At 46.6% G+C, this 19,833-nt stretch overlaps 7 protein-coding genes across 7 annotated transcripts; 2 read left to right on the top strand and 5 right to left on the bottom strand.

Annotated features, from left to right (window-relative positions):
* Nucleotides 1-286: 286 nt before the first annotated feature.
* JR316_0008813 (Lactose permease) lies at nt 287-2,233 on the bottom strand (the record flags this gene model as incomplete). The annotated part of the gene is made up of 8 exons (XM_047894525.1): nt 287-435; nt 497-568; nt 623-1,425; nt 1,483-1,614; nt 1,671-1,822; nt 1,876-2,002; nt 2,057-2,089; nt 2,145-2,233. 8 exons carry the CDS (start codon nt 2,231-2,233, stop codon nt 287-289), a joined length of 1,557 nt encoding a protein of 518 aa, XP_047745984.1.
* A 1,061-nt stretch (nt 2,234-3,294) lies between these two features.
* On the bottom strand, nt 3,295-8,438 carry JR316_0008812 (Autophagy-related protein 11; the record flags this gene model as incomplete). Its single annotated transcript, XM_047894524.1, has 17 exons — nt 3,295-4,341; nt 4,415-4,504; nt 4,685-5,988; nt 6,046-6,084; nt 6,145-6,303; nt 6,494-6,651; nt 6,702-6,756; nt 6,809-7,010; nt 7,058-7,116; nt 7,168-7,200; nt 7,249-7,331; nt 7,387-7,480; nt 7,528-7,932; nt 7,983-8,079; nt 8,135-8,264; nt 8,319-8,347; nt 8,397-8,438. The coding sequence occupies 17 exons, from the start codon at nt 8,436-8,438 to the stop codon at nt 3,295-3,297; spliced, it is 4,026 nt and encodes a 1,341-aa protein (XP_047745983.1).
* A 386-nt stretch (nt 8,439-8,824) lies between these two features.
* On the top strand, nt 8,825-9,356 carry JR316_0008811 (Succinate dehydrogenase assembly factor 2, mitochondrial; the record flags this gene model as incomplete). The annotated part of the gene is made up of 2 exons (XM_047894523.1): nt 8,825-9,151; nt 9,207-9,356. 2 exons carry the CDS (start codon nt 8,825-8,827, stop codon nt 9,354-9,356), a joined length of 477 nt encoding a protein of 158 aa, XP_047745982.1.
* Nucleotides 9,357-9,496: 140 nt separating this feature from the next.
* On the bottom strand, nt 9,497-12,128 carry JR316_0008810 (Tripeptidyl-peptidase sed1; the record flags this gene model as incomplete). Its single annotated transcript, XM_047894522.1, has 11 exons — nt 9,497-9,552; nt 9,603-9,628; nt 9,680-9,710; nt 9,969-10,099; nt 10,151-10,179; nt 10,240-10,526; nt 10,585-10,908; nt 10,962-11,081; nt 11,133-11,240; nt 11,305-11,598; nt 11,654-12,128. The coding sequence occupies 11 exons, from the start codon at nt 12,126-12,128 to the stop codon at nt 9,497-9,499; spliced, it is 1,881 nt and encodes a 626-aa protein (XP_047745981.1).
* Nucleotides 12,129-12,720: 592 nt separating this feature from the next.
* JR316_0008809 (uncharacterized protein) lies at nt 12,721-14,498 on the bottom strand (the record flags this gene model as incomplete). The annotated part of the gene is made up of 5 exons (XM_047894521.1): nt 12,721-13,169; nt 13,226-14,007; nt 14,110-14,225; nt 14,285-14,310; nt 14,453-14,498. 5 exons carry the CDS (start codon nt 14,496-14,498, stop codon nt 12,721-12,723), a joined length of 1,419 nt encoding a protein of 472 aa, XP_047745980.1.
* A 2,433-nt stretch (nt 14,499-16,931) lies between these two features.
* On the top strand, nt 16,932-17,326 carry JR316_0008808 (uncharacterized protein; the record flags this gene model as incomplete). Its single annotated transcript, XM_047894520.1, has 3 exons — nt 16,932-17,070; nt 17,128-17,195; nt 17,255-17,326. 3 exons carry the CDS (start codon nt 16,932-16,934, stop codon nt 17,324-17,326), a joined length of 279 nt encoding a protein of 92 aa, XP_047745979.1.
* Nucleotides 17,327-17,502: 176 nt separating this feature from the next.
* Nucleotides 17,503-18,125, bottom strand: JR316_0008807 (uncharacterized protein; the record flags this gene model as incomplete). The annotated part of the gene is made up of 3 exons (XM_047894519.1): nt 17,503-17,837; nt 17,902-18,007; nt 18,066-18,125. 3 exons carry the CDS (start codon nt 18,123-18,125, stop codon nt 17,503-17,505), a joined length of 501 nt encoding a protein of 166 aa, XP_047745978.1.
* Nucleotides 18,126-19,833: the final 1,708 nt, after the last annotated feature.

The following is a 19,833-nucleotide window of genomic DNA, read 5'->3' as shown; positions in this document are numbered from 1 at the left end:
TGGGTCGTGGAAATGCAGTGTCTTGATAGTATACGACGTGACATGATTGGGGGGTAGATAATAGTACAAGTACAAACCCATATCCAAAAGGATGGATGCGATAAGGAAAAACAAATCGTAGAAGAGAAAGGTAATCGCAATTGAACTGAGAACCCATCCTTCATAAAGCATCACAAACATCAAAATAATAAAAATCGGAAATCATTAAAATACAGCTCGAGTAAGAGTTTCGCTCTAGTCAGCGATAAGTCTATCGATGCGTCGATGAAATGAATACAAAGAACAATTAGGCTTTGAGCTCGTCCTCCTGGATGGAAGACTTCTCGTCTTTGTATTGGTTTTGGTGAGCGGCTTGAGCAAGTTTCTCGGCAGCCTCCTCGCCATCGAAGAGAGCAGCGGTTTCCTCGAGAGTGCGGTTCTTGGTCTCGATGAGGACTGAAGAACAAAAGGATAGAATTAGGAAAGGCTCCCGAAGAGAAGAGTAAAGTGCACGTACAGAACCAGAGGAACACGAATTCGAAGCAGAGCCAGGCAACGTAGAAGAGGTAGTACTTCCACTGGAGCTTGTCTATTATAATATGTTAGGATATGTTTTAGGTGCCGTTAGAAAGGGGAGACATACCGAGAGCAACAGGGTTGACGTATTGGTTGAAGATAAGCGACAAGGAGATGGCAAAGTTGAACACGGTGAATCCCTTGGCACGAATGTTGTATGGGAGAATCTCAACGGTGTAAGAGACGATGAGAGGGCTGAAGGCGATGTCGTATGCAGCATAGTAGAGGAAGATGAATGCAATGACAGCATGCGCGGCGGATTCGTTCTTGGTGTTGGCGTAGACGGCAGAGCAGGCGGTCTGCATGGCGAAGAAGATGATCATGCCGGCGGTGGAGGTCAAGAAAAGGAGGCGACGTCCGACCTTGTCGACGAAGGCGGATGCGAGGAGGGCCCAGGCCAAGTTCCAGATTTGAAGGATACCGTTGATGAGGAGCTGGATAGTGGGGTTGGTGATGCCGATGGTGATGAAGACCTTGTTCAAGTAGTAAGAGACGAGACCGTTGCCAGACCATTGAGAGAAGAAGGCAAGGGCGATGATGATCCTCATGCGTCTCCTGTTTCCGGGGGTCGCGAAGAGAGTCTTCCAGCCGATGGTGGATTCGACTTCACGGTCGAGCTCGATGGCGGCCTTGATTTCCTGGAATTCGTACTGAACAAGTGCGTCGTCCTCATTGCCGTCGGCGTGGTAGTAAGCCAAAGTCTTGAGGGCTTGCTCATTGCGACCCTTCTTGATCAACCAACGAGGCGACTCGGGCACGAACCAGATCAGGGCAACTTGGAGGATAGAAGGCAGTCCCTGAAGAGCAGAGGGAAGACGCCAGGCCCAGGTGCTGTTAATTTTGAAGGAGCCGAAGCATGTCCAGGCAGCGCTGCATTGGCCAAGATTATTAATTTTCTAAAGCGCCCATGGATAAAAATAGACGTACACAATGGCACCTGAATACCAGAGGGAGTTGTAGGTGGAAGTCAATTGTCCACGGTATACGGGATAGGAGACCTCAGTAACCAACATAGGGGCAGCACCGGCAGCGAAGGTAAGACCGAAACCAATCAGGAAGCTAAGGGTAAATTGTAAGCCATTGAAGTTTTCAGGGTATGATCGAGGGACACATACCGGGCACCGATGAACATGCCGACGGATTGAGAAGCGGTCTGAAGGACAGTGGCGGCACACATAATGAAAGCACCCACGAAGATGGCACTGCGACGACCAAGGCCATCGGCGAGGTATGGGGAGAAGGGGTAAGCGGCAAGAGAACCGATGTTCTACAGACAATAAATCAGAACGATAGGCCTCCGTAAACACATCAGTTACTCACTTGGATGGCGTTGAGCAGACCAAGCTTTCCGCCAGAAGGGTGACCAAAGTATTCAGCCCATTGGGTCAAGGACTGCAACCCGTTCATCATACTTCCATCATAACCGTTTGTTGACGATGTAATGAGACTAAAGGAGACATGGTAAGTATCGGACCAAGCTGAGCAACAAAATGAAGCTTACAGAAGCAGAATCCAAAGGTTGAGATAGATCAACCTAGACAGGAGATGAGTTGAAAACAACAAAATACGTTAGGAACTGAGAGACATACCGCTTGTTATTACGCCACGTCCTGTTAGGATCGACGAGATGGCTGTAAGCAGCCGTAGTTCCCGAGTTCGCAACAGCTCCTGCACCCATGGTAAGCGAATGTACTGGCTAAGTGTGAGGAGGAGAAGGTGGATGGGAAAACTAGAGCAGAGATACGACGGTATTTATAACATCATGGCTCTATTCGAGTGTGGAACTGGTCGGTATGGTCTATGCCCCAGATGACCGAATTTCTCCAGAGGTACACCGCCGATTTTGCAACCTTCTTGGGTTTGCTTGGACGTCAACCCCGCATGTGTTTGCCCAGTGAAGCGCTTATTGCCGATCATACTTCCATTTTAGGCTATTGGCCGGTTCCCACGGTCTGAAAAAACGCGTCTGATGTGAATCTCGATGGGCTTGTTGGTTGGCTAATAAAAATAAGCAGCTTGAGCCATCTTCCCCACAGCTTTCAGTTGAAATCCAATCCAAGCCACAATATGGGACAGCGTTTTTCCTCGACCCCTATGCCCCCGCAGTCCCCCATCCCCCAACCGGCCCCTACCTCTCCCCACCTCTCCCCGCCCGTTTTCCATCTAATTTCTACGACATTTCTCCGCATTCTGGAGGCGGCCAGTTGGGTGGGTGGCTGATAGCCGATTCAACAGCCAACCAAGACTCCATCTGGGGGCAACCCTGCATAAAATGTAATTGCCCCGACTGTAAATTTCAAAAGACTAGACCCCGAAATAGCACCCCCACCCGACAAATCTCCGGCGTTGAACGCACTTGAATGAGGTAGTGTTTCAATGATTTCGACATAGCGGAGTATAGAGACCTGTGATATCTCTTTCGCATCATAATTGACGGAGACGTGTCGTACGAGCTCAGTAGAGGAGAGCATAGATGGGATGCGACAAGTTTGTCGTGACCTTGTCTCACACCTGCCACGAAAACTTTCCCCACATTGGTTTTCCCCAGACATGGATGAGAGACAGAAGCTTATTTGAGAATATGTACATTGCAAAATTGCATAGATCGGGCGTTTCTTCTTCTACGTGTTTATCATAACTTATAATTACATTCCATGCAATAATAGAACAGATCGCACAGGTACCTTGAGAAGGAACAATGAAAAAAGATAGAGTCGAAAAGAGACACAAGAGCTATATTCAGAACCGTTTGAGCATCTCTCGTGCACTATGCGATGTGTTCGGATTATCAGATATAGTTGGTTCACTCTCGCGCTCTGCCCCATCGTTGGACGATTCAGCTGTAGGGGTCAGATTCCCCGTATCTGTCTTCTTCTTTCGTCCAAATGACATACCCCAACTGTTGGCGAGAGATGTCAGCGGATTTGTTGTAACCGCGGCCGCGAGAGACGGCCTGGAGGGAACAACAGTCGCCTGTGAGGTGGTTGCTGCTAGTGGAGACGGACGCGAGGTTTGATAAGATGTCGTTCTCGGTCTGGTGGTTTTGTTAGGCAGAGTGACGATGTTCTTGAGGGCATCAGAAATGGATTCCTCGGGTGAAGGTGTCGTGGGAGACATGAACGGATTCTCCGCAGAGGAGGAGGGTGAAGATGCCATCGGCTGCTCACTCAGCGCAGTGGTAGGAGCAGCCTTCGATTGCATCGATCCGCCTGTGCTTAGGACCGGGACTCCTCGACCCACAGAAAACCGTGATGTAGTAGAAAGCCGAGACGCACGCGAACCAGGACGCAGGGGAGATGGCATCGAAGAATGATTACTATTGACATTGACACTTTGAGGAACCGAAACAGCAATCTGAGGAGACGATGCAGGCGGTGGTGAGGCATGAGGGGAAGGACTTTTAATTTCGGGATCGGGGCCTGCAGATGTTTCAATTGAGGTTTCCGGAGCCGGAGAGGCTTGGGCAAGGAGACGCGACAATGATGACGGACGCGCCGTTGGTGAGCTGTTGGATCGACCTCTTACCGGAAACAGGTGCGAATTAGGGGGATGCGTGACCAAGAATGTTTCCTCAACTTCAGCTTCAGGCGGACCAGGAGGAAGCGCAGAGGGACTTAATTTACTGACTGCCCCAGTTGGAAAGACTTCTTTCGTTTCATTGTCGGCGCCAGATATTTTTCTTGACGATAGCCGCCGTTTGTTGTTGGTTGGTTGCGTCCAGTCTTCAACTTCAAGCATATAATATTTGACGCCATCACCTAATCCGTATGGGTTGCTGGACGGATCCTGGTCATGTTACACAGACAACCCACTTGTTCAGGAACACGGAAGAAAGTCGCATCTCTGTCGAGGAACGCACCTTTTGATCCACTATACGTTCTGTAATAGATGTAATTCTAGCCACAATCCATTCTCGCGTCTTGAGTTGTTCAGCGAGATGCCCCGTTGCCTGCAAAAAGTAATGCGGGAATGACACTGTGCATAACAAAGGCAAATTCATCAATGATCAATTAACATGACAGGCAAGGACAATCCTCGGATCTTGTCGCCGGGGCATAATGAAGACTTCTTGGAAAGCAACCAGAATAGAAAAAAACCCACCATTGAATGCCGCCCAAGGTTTACTGACCGAGTTCCGTGTTGGCAGAAACAATGCTAGATCCCCTTTGGCGAAATTCCTAAACGAGATCTTACCCTTCGCTCTCTCTCTGTATTCCTTGCACTGTTTTTGCCACTTGCGGATGATGGTGCCCGTCTTCGTTACTGCCTCCAAAAAGTGGTCATGATCAAATTCACGCAGCGTTTCCAGTGCAGTGTTTGGATCCGACGGGTCGATGGGAGAAGGTTCATCAGGTTGCCCAATAACGTTATGGCGGAAGCCAGTCATAGAGAAAGCGGACTCTGCTAGGTTGGCAGACGTGTGACGAGTCGAGCTAGGATGTGAAGAAATAGACTGAGCTATATGCAAAGCCTTGACGTGAGTGTTCCTGAACGTAATAGCGACGTCGAGTATCTGAGCAATAAGACGATTGCTGTTCTCAATCCTCTGTTCATACTCATGCTGAGAAGCTTGACCAGCCTTGAGGTCTTCGCGATGTACGCGTATAAGTTCACGGGCATCTCGCAGTTCATGCTCCACGCGTTGCAACTCCTGACGAAGGCCGACAGCATCAGCGTTAGCGACTTCGAGGTCTCCGCGAACGTCCTTGAGCTGCCGCTCCTTGTGTTCCAGAACAGCTTGCAACTCAGAAAACTGGCGGTCTAAAACAGCCCGGTCGCCGTCTGCTTCAGCTTTGTGATCGCGCAGGCGCATTTCGTGTTCGGAAGCCTGGTCCCTCAGAAGTTTATCTTTCTCCTGGCTGGCCTTCCTCAGTGCTTGGTGTAACTGATCACTCTCAGAGCGTACGGTCTGAATCTGAAGTTCCAAATCCTCCCCACGAGCCCTTGCTTCCTCTAAGTTGCGCAAGTTCTTCGTCTGCTCTTCCATCAGCCTTGCAACGGTGTCGGCATTCCGCTTCTCCAACTGCTTGACCTCTTCTACTTCTTCTTGGACCTGCGCCAGCTCCTGTCGCAGCATCTCAGCCTGTCGGGTTTGCTCCGTAGCATCGGCCAACGCATCCGCAATCTCAGTTCGCTGCTTGGAAATGTCGGCGTCAAGTTCAGCATTCCGTTGTTCCAGAATCCGTCGGGCCACGGCTTCACTTTCCATCTGGCCGCGTACCTGTTGCAACTCGCGCTCTAATCTCGCCGATCGCTCTTGCTCCAGAGAAAGGGATGCATCACTCTCCAAGCATTTAGCGCTGAGACGACGGATCTCGGCTTGCAGCGCCAATTTGTCTTCATTGAAGGTTTGCTCCTGCAACGCTTTCGCTTCCTGGGTGGTACGGAGTTCATCTGCAAGCTCTTGAATCGCTTGCTCCTCAATTTCTGTCGCTATAACACAATAAGTCGTCTAGATTATGAATATAGGTGTTGCATGTATGAACGTACACCGTCTACGGGATTGTGAAATATGAGAACGCGAAAGTACTATGAAGTTTAATTTTCAAATTAGATGGCTTCAGTACTGATGTATCAACGAAAACTCACGTGAGCGTTCAGCAATCTTATCGAAACCCAGTTCTAAATTATCCATCTTTCCAATAAGTTTCTCCAACGCGAATCGACACTCTCGAACGGCTTTGAGAGCGACCGAGTTCTGACTTGCGCGAGAGTATTGCTCCAGGTCATCCAAGACTCGAATCAAATCTGTATACAAATTACGCAATGAGTAACTTCGATAAAAGAAGATAATATGGGAGAAAAATAAGCCGATAGGGGTAGATTTGAAATGACTCCAAAGGTCAATTAATCCCGGTCATCCGGGAACGGGGCATGAAAGGGCATGAACTTTGGGGAAAGAAATCGAAAAAAAAAGAAAACACTGCGGGACACTCACTATCTACGTCAGCTCTTTCAAATGAGTAGACAAAATCGGTTCCTCCTGACGGCGTAAAATCGATCGTCGGTACTGGATCATCTAGGCCTTTGGTCTCAAATGGGAGTTGACCGTGGACTTCCCCTCGGTAAACTTGCCGGCGTTTTCGTTCGTTTGCTCTGGAAAGGGGGTAAGACACAAGTCAAACCGCGCGTATATAAACACTCACGAAACCTTTGCCATAACTTCCAGTATGCTTTGAGCTCGTTGAAAGAAAAACCTTGCTATTCGAAGGCTTAGCATGGGCATCCTTAGGTATGATGAAACGTTTCTCACAAAATTCTTTTCTACGAACAATTTCTATGACTGTAGCGCCATAAGCATATAGCATGTTATGAAGCCTCTGAATATGAGAGAAGCTTGTTTTTCCGCGAAAGCTGACAACCAGCGCGGCCAGAGCTGGAGGAACATTTACAATGTCGTTGTTCAGTGCAGCAATATGTCGGAGTACTGTCAAACATTGTCGGGTATACAAATTCTGAATCCGATCAGTGAGCGTATGATTTGGGCAACGGAGAAGAGTACCTTCTTGTGAGTGATTTCTTGCAGTTCGAGTCGATGGGAGCTGTCAAGATGCCGGAGATCTAGATAGTATATTGGGTATCATAAATGTATTTGAAAGAGAAAGTGGGTACCTTGGAGCAAAGAGTCCGTGTCAGAAGCAGGGCCTGGAGTTGGTTAATATCTCGTATCCTTCGAGGAAGTGATGGGCCTACTTTCCAGGGCAGCAGAGGCGTCTGTTATCCGATTCAATAGATCTTCTGATCGCCTTGCACAAGTACTAGCCTCATCGAAGAGGCTGAATTGCATTATCGATTCAGGAACTTGAATTCAGAGTGTAAACGAAGACATACAGTGCATTGGCCAAATTGTTTCTCACTGAATCTGCTCCATGTTTAAGTTTGTTAACCGCGTCTTCTACCTGCTGAAAACGAGACTTGAGGTCCTCTGCGCAAAGTTAGCAAGCATAATAAAAAGAAAGAGATCGCACTCACCATGAGTTTTGGCACAACCGTCAGCAACTTGTCTCATCTTCAGTTTGGAGACATAATCAGTCAGTACCCGTGGCTTCTCTCCGGCCTCTATTGCCATTCTCACAGCCGTTGAACAGAACTCTACGTGCACTCCAACCTTCGATAAAATATCAAGGTCTGCATCTAACCCTTCCAACAATGATGCCTGCTTCTCCAGTTCTTTCCTGCCATTGGACGCGAAAGCATCAAACGTCTCATATATTTGCAGGATGTGATAGTCAAGACTTGTAGAAGCTATCTGAAGTGCTTGATGCTGCAACGAGAGCGAACGTAGGATGTGTTGTATGTGTTCATGATGAATTTGTGCAGTACGTGCGTAAGACGTGGCAAGTGCAGCATGTCGAATGGGAGGGGTAGCTGTCGAGTCTGACATTTCGTGAGCCGTAATCCGAACAGTGTGAAGTGCAGATACACACCTTCAATTGCAGCTTGAAAAGGTGGTTCGATTATCAGTCGATTGAGTGAATCCTCAAGATTGGATTCAATGAGGTCTTGGTTGAACACAAAAATATACTGCACAAATCAGATTAGCACACGCATTGAGAGTCATATCAAACACGATGCACACCTGGTCCTGGGCGCTACTCAAATCACGAATATTGCCAGTAGTCAACCGTCTTCCATCAGACAGAAAAGCTAACGCTGCATCTGCTTCGATTCCAGTTTCCTGTTGCAAGAATTGTTCAAGACTTCCGGTTCTGAATGGCTTAGATCAGTAAACACACGCGCAGCCACGAGTTATGCAGACTTACCCTTCAATATCACGAACAGACGCGTTAACCTGGTCAATTAATGAGAACTGAATCGCGCATAAAGAGGTGTTCACTCACTTGGAATACTTGGCCGTCCTCCGCCCGACAAATCGTAATCATAACAATGCCAGGGTCTCAGCAGTCCAAAGGGTCCGAGTGTGTTTAAATAGGTGAGGCAATGTACAGTAGCAAGTTGTGTGATGTTTTGCGTTCTATAATGTTAGTGAGATGGTATATTCCCTCCAGTTAAGAAGAGTTGTGTAACATCAAGCAGGATGGATGAGTTGGACTTTAAAGACCTAAGTATGAAGTCGAAAGCATTGAGTGGCAGCCAAGCACCGTTGCGTAATTAGAGGGTCAAATTCCCACAATTGCCAAATATAGATAGGATTCTGCTCCAATGAAAGAAAATTTGACCACAATAACAGACAAACTGGGTCATTTGAATAGAATTGATCTATTCTCCCAGACTCTCTGAACTACAACCACCAAGGTTTTCAATTACGATGTTCCGACAGCTTGCTCGAACAGGGTTCACTCTCGCCACAAGGCGAACCACCAAGGAAAGGTGTATATCTTCCACGTCGCGTCTATTTGCGGATCCATGGCCTCTTCCGCACACGCCGCAGCATCTGGCTTCAACGACCACACCCTCAGACATTCCGCCTCCAGCACCTTTACCGAGACCTAATGAATCTGTGGATACTCTCAGAGCGCGTCTTGTTTATCAGTCCAGAAAACGTGGAACCCTAGAGAGTGACCTCTTGCTTAGTACATTTGCCAGGGATCATCTGAGCACAATGTCTGAAGCCGAGTTGATGGAGTATGACAAGGTATGTTCGATATCCAAAGATACAACGAATTGTTTTGTTCTGATACATTGAAAAGCTTCTCGACGAACCAGATTGGGATATCTACTATTGGGCCACGAGCGAGCGAGCGCCTCCTGAGCGTTGGGAAAAATCTCCTCTCCTAGAAAAACTCAAAATCCACGCTCGAAATGAAGGAAAGGTCGTTCGCGTGATGCCAGCACTATAAGCAGTTCATCGAGATGAATATCATATCTTCAGACGAATTACATGCAGTTCTCAAAAGTGACACATACGCCAACCAACTAATTACTTCAATGTATAAATCAAGTAAAAAGTCTATTTACACCTCCATTCAAACGTTGACATTCACGGCAATGCCAACCACCTTTCGATCAGCTTGCCGAGGTTTGGAGTGCCCACACCTACGTTCAAATCAAAAGCCACCTTACGGGATGGTATCGATGTGACATACCTGACGCTGGATCCCATCCTTTCGTTCTGTGGAACTGATCAATAACATGGACATCTAACTAAGAAGGAACAACTCACGCATTGAATCCACCACCGCGATCTCCTTGCACTTCAAAATAGACAAATCAATCCATGCTCTTCACGCATATCAAAAATTCTTACAGCCTTTGCATCCCTGATTGGTACCGTCCACTATATCATTGAACGCACTCTGAAAAGCAGTCGAATATATCTGCAGAATAATTTTGTCACCGGCACTACGTGCCTTCAGCCTTCAAGACAACTTACTGTAGGATTGATGAAGCCTATTGATTTTTGGTTCAGCATTTTGGTAAAACATCGTGGTGGGATCATGGTGGACACGTACCGACAGGCTTTTTGCCAGCCGAGATACGAGCGTCGTTAACAAGGGTGATAATGGATGCAACAGTCGGAGTGGCACCTGACGTGCCGCTGTCAATAGACACAGAACCGTTGGAGATATCTAGGAACATATTCCTATTCCTTTTGTCAGGTACAACCAACAATCTTAAATGAATTAGACGTTACGCATTCGCGCTCAAATCAGGATACGCTCTCTAAATGATTCATCCGCCATGAGTGACATTGCACAGAAGATTAGCTGAAGAAATACGCACCCCATTTATGTTGAAATGCTTCAAAGTGCCAGGGCTGGTCTTGGACAAGAACTTCATATAGTTGGCAACTGCATTGTCCTGGTACGAGGGTCTCGTGAAATGGTTGCTAAAGCCACCGCCGCCGGACTCGAAAAACCCTGGGATTATTTCTTGATTCCACACTTCTTCGGGAAATGCATCGGTTGCTGAAGCGTTGGGTTTAACCTGGGTGCCACCAACAGCAGTAATCCACGGGCAAGAGGCCGGCCAATTCGGGTTGAAATGTGTACCATTCAGATTCATTGAACCTACCCATGTCATATCAATAAAACAAGATTCGCACTTGGAGTGGAGAGAAGAGAATACCATTGTCATCCAGGCAGTATCCACTCTGAGTACCAGAAGTGCCCGTATTCCCAGCTGAATACAAGACAGTGACCCCCATTAAACCTAGCTTTCCAAATTCGTTGCACTGACGCTGCCTATAAAATTGAGATAACCGGAGCTCTTCAAAGCCTTGGGAATTTGAAACGACGTTCGGTGGTTTGACGGTACCACAAGAATGGTCTTGGAAGCCTCCTGGCAGGGGGTTTGGAAGCTGAGGATCGAAAGTGAAATCATCTCCACCTTCCGATGTGCAATACGAGCCGTCTACAGCGTCCAGCCATTCATTGAAGGAAAGAGAGGGGCCTAGAAAATAGTGTCATCATCTTGACTGTTGATAACGGGATTAAAGCACATACTAATTTGCGGGTTCCCAACTTTCAAAAATTGAACTGGTTGTGGGTTTGTTAGAGTCATTGCATATTCAAGAATCCAGCCATCTTCTCCGACATCAGAAGTGGGGTCGACGTCGATAGTGCCTGGTTGACCGACGTAAGTGTATGATAGATTGCCCACAAAAAGATACTCACCTCCATTAATAGAAACAAGTTTTGGAACAACACCGACAAGGGAGGGAGAAAAATTGCGGAAGAAAGTATCAAGGTCCGACTGGAGGTATGTGTCTGGAAAGTATGTAACTAACACACGTAGGATCAGCGGTTTGAAAACAGATTTTTTTTAAAAAAATGACATGCGACAAACCTATGCCAAAGGTGTTTCTATCAGTCGCTTTTGGGGTATACGTCATGTTATACAACGTTTGCAGACAACTTGGAACAACAGCCGTGTCGCATCCGGCAAGGGATCCGTTTGTCGCGACAGATGCTCTCGTCACGATATCCTGTAGTTGCTCAGGAGCAATATCCCGTCGACGAAGAGAGGTTGGCGGCTGGCGGCTAGTGACTGGTTTGACGAGTTTCGTGTTGGCTTGCACAGTAGGTGTGATGAGATCGATGTGAGGAGCTACTCCAGCTGGAACGGAGTATTCATGGCAAGCTGAAAAAAAAAAATCAAACAATTGTTTGGAAAAAGGGCTGGCGTAATAGCATACCAACATGTTCTTCTCCATCATGTTCAAAGACATGATATTCCGTGTTGAGCAATGCCTCGGTCTCGGAGACAGTAGCGCCTTGGATTTCAATCCATGCATTGTTGTGACTTACAGATAGGCGATTCGCATCGAAGCCTGCATCCAGAAGCCATGCACGAACGGCATCATGACTTTCCTGAGAGGGGGAAAAGACTTCGAGCACTCGCGCTGGCGACCAGTGCTGTCCGTACATTGTGGATTCCGGGTCGGAAACAGCCATAAGATGGGCTTCTAACGTATCAAGGTTTTGCTGGGAAAGACCTATGCGAAGTGGGACGATGACGTCTCCGTCTAGTCGACGCAAAGTTTGAGCATCTCTAAAGAACTCGCGTTTTTCGTGGACCAAATAATCTCCATATCGGGGCAGTAGAGGCGTGGCCCCCACCTCATGGAAGAGAGCAGCGAGAAATGCGAAGAAGCCAGCCGTATGTTTCATGTAAAGATCGTTGATTGGCTTGATTGGTGAGATTTGTCCTGTTCGACTCGAAAGGCTTTATACCTGAGAAGATAGTCAGCTCAATATTTTAACTGGTCATATCAACACTTCAAACATGAAGGAGCATGATCTTCATGGCAGTGTTTGTGGACTGCGAGGATTGGCGTATACATTCTTAGATGAACGTTTGCTCCAATATTAGCCATGGCGCAGCGCTCGCTCTGAAGCGCAGTTGACGTATTGGCACGCATAGCTCGAACAAACGTCAAAGTCGTCATTTTCATCGTGCCGATGACCGCACTTAAGCGGCTTTCCATCATTAATGTGGACGCATAGCGAAAGCATTGAACATTGACGCGATAGACATCTACCTCAAACTTTTTAGTACATGAAAATTTTTAAAGCATTCAGACTTACCAACTAAACACAGTCCTCGTGCAGTCACCTCATTCAGTACATTTCAGCAAAAGAGGGGAAAGCTTTAAAACTCAAATAAAAGTCCCCATGTTTCCCAAAATCACAGCAAGTGCACAAATTAGAGGTAAGTGTAAAGATACGAACGAGGGATGCCTGTTAAGAATCCAAAAACCAATCATAGCTCTTCTCTCGGCTTCAGCTTCTCGTCATATCTCTTGAGCAAGAGCCTCTCTACCCATCCATCGGAAGGATATGGTTTCTCCCATTGGTTGTGAAGATGTACCCCAAAGACCTTTTGCAGAGCTTGGTCCAATCCACCGCCTTCTTCCAAGCCTAGGCCCATCGTCCATTTTCCGGTTTTGCTGTCGGGGATGAAAGGGTCGGGGAGCCTGTTATCCAGTCGACAAGACCGGCCATCGCTGAAGCAGAAAGGAAGAATTTTGAACGGGGGTACTGATGCAGATAGGAGTCGACGCCAAAGCTTCAAGTAAAGCAGCGCACCCCAATCTGTTGAGCCAGAACGAGGCGGAGAAGAGGTAGCCATTACGTGGAAGGCTTCGCATAAGTAAGGTGAGTGCTTCCGGAATCGCATCAGGGCGCCATTCAGCGGAAGATATATCTTGTCTGCAATCGAGTACGGTTAGTGCATAACGCATATATGGAAAGAGAAGAAATTGCACCATAACAGTCCCACTGGGTCACGAATTCGTGCTCCAGAAGAGGTTGGACGTCTCGGGTTAAAAGCGAATCCATATCCACCCAAACACCTCCGAAATTCCACAAAAGAAGAAGTCTGATCAAGTCGCCGTCTACCCATGCTTTGGCGTCCTTTCTCGTTAGAAGATCGCTACCCTCTAGTTCAGTCCCCTTTGCAAGGGATGGTATATCAACCACTTTCAAAGCGAATGAATCGGGAAACCTTGTGAGGTAACTTTGCAGAATTGAGTTGGGACCAAGTTCACCGTTTGACCACAATATCAACCGCGACGAATCTATATCTTGTGTTGCGAAAAAGGACTTGAGCATCCATTCCTGGCGAGGTCCGAACGGTGCGAGGTCGTTTCGCCAATAAGTATGAAACTGGACACGAGATTCAGCGGGTATATGTGCAATTGGCTGAGTCCGTGGTTCCTTTTTTATTGTACCGGCGAAGTTGTAGCAATCAAGACCCATTCTCATTGGCATGCCAGCCTGGACTTCTGTCTTCTTCACTCCATACACGTATTCCGAGACATTGTAGCTTGGACTAACCCGGTCGAAGCAGTTCGACAGAGGTTCCACTGGGTCTATTTCTTTATGTACCCATGTCCGATCGTAAAACGCGAGCTCGATGTGTGGTTCATACAAATAGAACCCAAGAAAAAGGAGGAAAATTGTGGTCGGCAGAGCAAACTTGAGGACTGTCATGAGAGTGCCTGGGGTAACAAGACATCGTGGACTTTTTGTTCGTTCATTACGAGACCTGTGGTAGGTTGATGAAGACCCAGATGATGAAGGGGATGGAGGTGAGGATGGTGTGTTTGACGATGAGCGTTTGCGAGATGATGATGCGGAAGAGGCGTACATAGGAAGTCTTTCATAGTCTCCTCTTGACATTATATTAATTTCTATATGTCTCTGGGATACAGAAAGGGCTTTTCGCCGCGATTTAGGGTGTTCAGTGGAATTCACAGGTCCCGACTGGATTAAAGAGGTTGTCAGTGCGCAATTCAAAATGCAACAACTATATCTCTACTTACCTGGAATATAGCTTGTGTAACCTCAGCTGAGAGTTTTTAGAATCGTTGCAGTATAGAGATGTGCTAGTTCATTAAGAGGAGTGTAAGTGCATTAGGCGCAGCACAACGTTTGTTGGCACTGGGCAACTTCCTAAACTTGTGAGCAAATGAGCACCGTGACTGACTGACCAAATATAGAAAGCTGTGCAAACAACGCGTTCGACGCGACCACCATGAGCTTCCTCCTGAGAGAGATCACAATGTTACCTGCTACACTTTCCAATTCATAAAGTACCCAAACTATGCACGGTGGCTCACTTCTCAAAACATGCCTGGCTGTACAAGATACTGGCTTTGGCCTTTTTCTGTTCCTCATCTTGCCCTCATCATAAGTATTAATCGGTATTCAATCGTGCGACTACTTGAAGACTTTGGATAGAACCGACCTCAAGGCGCCCACAATCCGGCAAGAACGGTATAGGTCTTAGGCATAGTGCTTAGGAAGTTGCGGGGGAAGCTGGTGACTGAGTAAGTCTCGTTAATCTCTGCAGTAAATTGCCAGTTTTCATCACATCGACCAGGTACATACTTTTTATGGCCCACGAACGATTTTGGGATTTACGTGCCTCTAAAACATGCTCGACGTACATAACTCACTGTGTCTCATTGAAGTTTTTTGAAAACATTTCAATTGAACGAAAACCCAGCGTGTATGGAACGAATGTTTTAAAAGTCATCCTTTCTTCTTCGTCAGCTCGTCTTCAATTCTGAGGCTTCCATGGATCTTGGGTCACTGGATATGTTGACATGGAAATGACACTACAGGGATAACGACAACAAGTCAACTGATTCCATCTTCTTTACAAACCGTTTCTCGCGGTGCGAGAATTCAATACCAAATCAAGTATATTGTTCTCATCATCATTACATGGTCAGCAACAATCTAGTTTTTTTTATGGAGAGAGCGACCCTAATCATTGGGGAGCAGGCGATGGTCCACCAGTGTATTTCTTGTAGGTTAAATCATTCAAGTAGTGCTGGCTTACCAAGTTCAAATTCTCACAGTAACTCTTCAACGAGAAGATATAGATAATGATCGCCAAGGTGCGATATCCTTTTTATAATGAATCCATTAAAACCTCTGTCGGACTACCAGAAAATTCCGTCGTCGAAAGCAACCGAACCCTGCCAACCAGGATGTCAATGACGGCCAATCATTGAATCTGCCATTGGGTACCGAGGCGCACAGGGTTGACTGGGTCATTTGGGGTGGTTAATCATGATTCTAGCATTCGAAGTGCTTATCAGTATGCCAACCGTTTGCCCGACCTCTCCGAGAGATGGCATAAAGAATGGATATAATGGACGCAAAATCTTTGGCAACGTTTCCCTCTCTTCGTTCTTGACTACCCCGCACATTGTATTTGTAAAGTCTTGTCGGCGCCTTTCCTTCACTTTCTTCCACACCATTGTAACAACGCCAAGCATCATGAATTCTATAATACTGTCTCCCGGCCCTCATTTTTCAAGGCAAGCGAGCGCAACAAATTCAATCATTTTCAGGTTTCACGGTACTCAACTTCTTCTTTGTGCAACAGCGGCTACTTATCCATAACTTGGATCAATGTTCTTCTCTATACACTGGAATTAACATTCGCTATCTACTATTTCACTCGATTCAAGACAAATCGACCACTACAAGTCCTGCTCTTTGGCCTGCTTCTGGCAGACACTATATGCACAATTACTGTTCTCGCGTCTTCATGGATGGTGCGTGGAGATTTACTGTGAAGTAACACTCTTCAGGAATTCAAGTCCTTCACTGTGCTCATTCTTTTACGTTATTTAGCTTTTAATAAATTCATATACAAGTAATGCAGCCAAATAACTTACATGAAGACGCATATATCTAACCTTTTTATTCAGCATACTCACTAGGCGAATCTCGGTGGACGGTCCCGTTGTCTACCTTCATGCTGACCACAGTCGCCGTCATTGAAGAATTGTACTTGTTAAATCGCTGTCGAGGACTGTAAGAAACGTATCTTCTGATCGACGTTCCGCGGGTGCTCATTTGCATATGGCTTGACAGATTCCAGTCACCCTTCATTTTAGCTGCTTTGCTAGCTATGGTTTTTGTACACGTATGTCTTTTTCATCTTTCCGTTTAGGCTGTCACTGATGGCATCTTGTTCATAAACTAGGCTATTTTGGAGTTCTACTCTGGCATTTATGTGGTGGCATTTCCAATGATTGATCCTGATGCAAGGAGGTATGGTAATCGAGCAGCATCGTAAGTGTATTTTTTGACACACAGCCGGAATCGCCAATGATTTTCATATTCAGTGTGCTGGCATCGATTGCTTCGACTGTCGATGTTTTTATTCCTCTTGCTCTCATCTGTCAAATCCATGCAGTCACCCCGTTGCAGATATCCAAACAAAGGTGCCTTTCCTAATCAGTGCGACTTAGTAGAAAATTCTGAAATAGTCTAGGACATGGCGAGATACCATCGTCAATACTATTTCATCTGGAGGATGCGGGGCTCTCATGACCCTTGTATTAGTTGTATTATTTTGGACTAGGACTGACAGTAAGTAACTCACTACTACTCTGTCCACTGTACAGTCATTTACCACCGATAGTATTCTATATTCTGGTAAACACGATGGGAAGGGTGTACATCATCACCATTTTCGTCAATTTGATCGTCAGCAAAAGCAGAAGCTCGCCTTACGATGTTCCAGACTCTGCTTTAAATCGCAAGAAGCTATCCTTTACCGCCAACATCATGTTGTATAATTTTAGTAAGATTCACGTTTCGCATGTCCACTTCGCTTCGAAACTTATTCCAATATTCACAGCAAAACCTCCAGGAGTGAATCTTACACCCCAGATGTTGGACAAACAACTTCCACCGACACCTAAAGAGGTGAATTTCTGTCAAACTAAAATTGACGAATTGGACATTGACAACCTCCATAGGTACAGTTTAGCCACCACATTGACATCGAGGCCAACAAATCATCACTATCACTGGCTCCACGAATCGAAGTGCAATAGTATCATTGACGCAACCACTAAGAGACAAAATCACGGATATTTATAGTTGGACGATACATATTTTGTACTATAGCAATAAGGAGATGTACATGGACATTCGCAAAAGACAATGTACAGGGACAAAATACACAAGTAGACAAACACATACTTTTTGCATGACTCAAGACGACGAAGCTTCAAACATCAACAACAGGATCTTGGGCTAAAGCAGGTACTTTGGCCATGGAAGGCCTAGTTGTCTTGCCGTAGTTGTCGACGTAATTAGGGGATTTGGTGTACGCCCTCCCAGTTCCGTCATTTTTGGGCCTCTGAGGAGTCGGTTCCATGTAGCGAGTCGCAGGGCCACCTTCGAGGTAGCCAGGAGAATCTTTGAAGTTCGCGAATGTGGTGTGGCGACTAACATGTTCTTTGGTCGGGTAAGCGGGAGGAACGTCGCTATAGGTTGCGTTCAACTTTGGGAGTGGTTGATCAGCTGGAGGAGCCTTGCTAACGTGGCCGACGATTTGTTCGACTGAATGGGCAATTCCGAGACAATGTCAAACTAGACGACACAAAAATATGGTAGCGGTGCGTACAATGAGGATTCGTTCCCATGAGCTCCTGTTTGTGTTTGTTGCGAAGCATGCTCATATAAAAGCCAGTCAAGCCGGCCAAAACGATGGACCCTCCTACGAGGAATGTCTAGACACTTGACGCTTCAGCTGGTGAAAATGACTGTCAAGCATGAAATGATGCATACGCGTCCAAATCCTGAAGGAGGGACTGTAGGACGGTGGGCGGAAGGGGCAGACGATGTCATTGTGCGTTGGTAAAGATAGTAAAGATAGTGATATACGAAGTTGGGTTGCGATGGTGGTACAGGTTGTAGAAAGAGAGATGTTTGAGCTCAGCGCCGTCCGTATTCGATTTAAGCAACTGAATGATTCAGATTATATGCCCAGTGACGACATGGCCAACAATGGTCGGTCCTGATGATCGAGACTACAAACTGGAATTTGGGCACCAAGAGAATGTGAAACGGGGGCATAACCATAAATATCGAACATTCATTTCTAGATGCGGGTCTTGGAATCTGGTAGTTCAGGCGGGTGAGGTGACAGTCGGGCTAGAAAATAACGCATCAGTATAAATTCCAGGCAACCTTCAAGCAATAACTTCCAGGTTACTTACATGCTTTATACTGATCATGTTCAGCCTTGCGACGTTCTGTCATACTTTTCCTTGCAAAGTAGAATGTTGCCCCAGCTACAACCAGAGCGCCAGTAAACCCAAGACCCTACAAACGGCGTCAAGACATCTCAAACCTCTTTTCTGTATATGCATCGCCTGCCGGCCTCACAATTCTTCTTGAAGTGGATAACTTGAAGTTGGCCATTCTGAGCGGGCCTGCGGTTTGGAATTCCAAAGATTTAACCAAGAATCCAAATGAATAACTAGATGGGGGGTAAGATATTTTTGACGCGCTGGGGTTTGGAGGTTGATTGGGTAGAGGAGTCGAACAAATTTGTTGTTGAATGTTCAACCTCAGCGAAAGCTTTGCCTCTGAGTTTATGGACGAAATTAATGTTACGTAATGGTAATTGTGGGAAAAGCGACAAATCATTGCGGCGTTCTGGATGTTTGGTCCTTTCTCTGACTTGAACTTGACTTCCTTCCACGATTTAACCTGCACACATATGCACCCCTGGCAGACTTTAAAGAGCGGCAGGTAAGAATCTTGGCTTCCATAATCTGCTATAAGCCTCGTGCTCGAGCACCTAAATGCCGAGGATGCGAAGGCAGCGGCCCCATTGCGTGTCGACGCTTGGTCAACGCTACACTTGGATTTGAAGTACTTGTGCTTAAATGGGTGACATTAACGTGATACTTTTTGACCGTCCAAACACTGAATCTTCTCCGTCACCCAACATCAAGAAACTGTACATTTCCCCCCTTTACGATTAAGGTTTGCTTGGCTCCTTGGTGTTCCATCTCCGCTCTACCATTCCTTTGCCAAATTCGTGCAGCGATTCTTGGTTCGCCCTTGCCCTTGCGGGCGGACATCAAATGTGTCTGTGCATTGAAAGGGGTACCCCACTCTGTTCTCCTTATCTCCTTTATTCTCGGACAGTTTTCTTCAATGAAGAAGCCGAAGAAGCTTAAAGCTAGCCGTCGAACTGCGAATCCGATTCTACTCAGCGAAATGATCCTCTGCCTTTACTTCACCCTCGTCACGATCAACTTCCTCAGGTGGCAGAAAGCCTATTACACTGGAGGCTCAAGTTGAGGCGGCTCACGGACATTAACTTTGATCGCTATGCAAAACGAACCGAGTCGTACCAACTCGCTCTGGCCCAAACTCTGAAAGTATGCTGCGATCGTTTGAAACGCACTGCGAGCTACTGCATGCCCCTTCTCGAGGATCATATCTCGGCAGATACCTTTGATTTAGCCCATCTCCACTGCCAATTTCTTAACTGTCCTCGAGCCTCGAGCTGGTAACCGTGGAGAAAGAAAGGTACTGTGCC

Source organism: Psilocybe cubensis, chromosome 8 (assembly GCF_017499595.1).
Source record: "Psilocybe cubensis strain MGC-MH-2018 chromosome 8, whole genome shotgun sequence".
NCBI lineage: Eukaryota > Fungi > Basidiomycota > Agaricomycetes > Agaricales > Agrocybaceae > Psilocybe > Psilocybe cubensis.
This window is presented reverse-complemented; position numbering and strand designations above follow the sequence as displayed.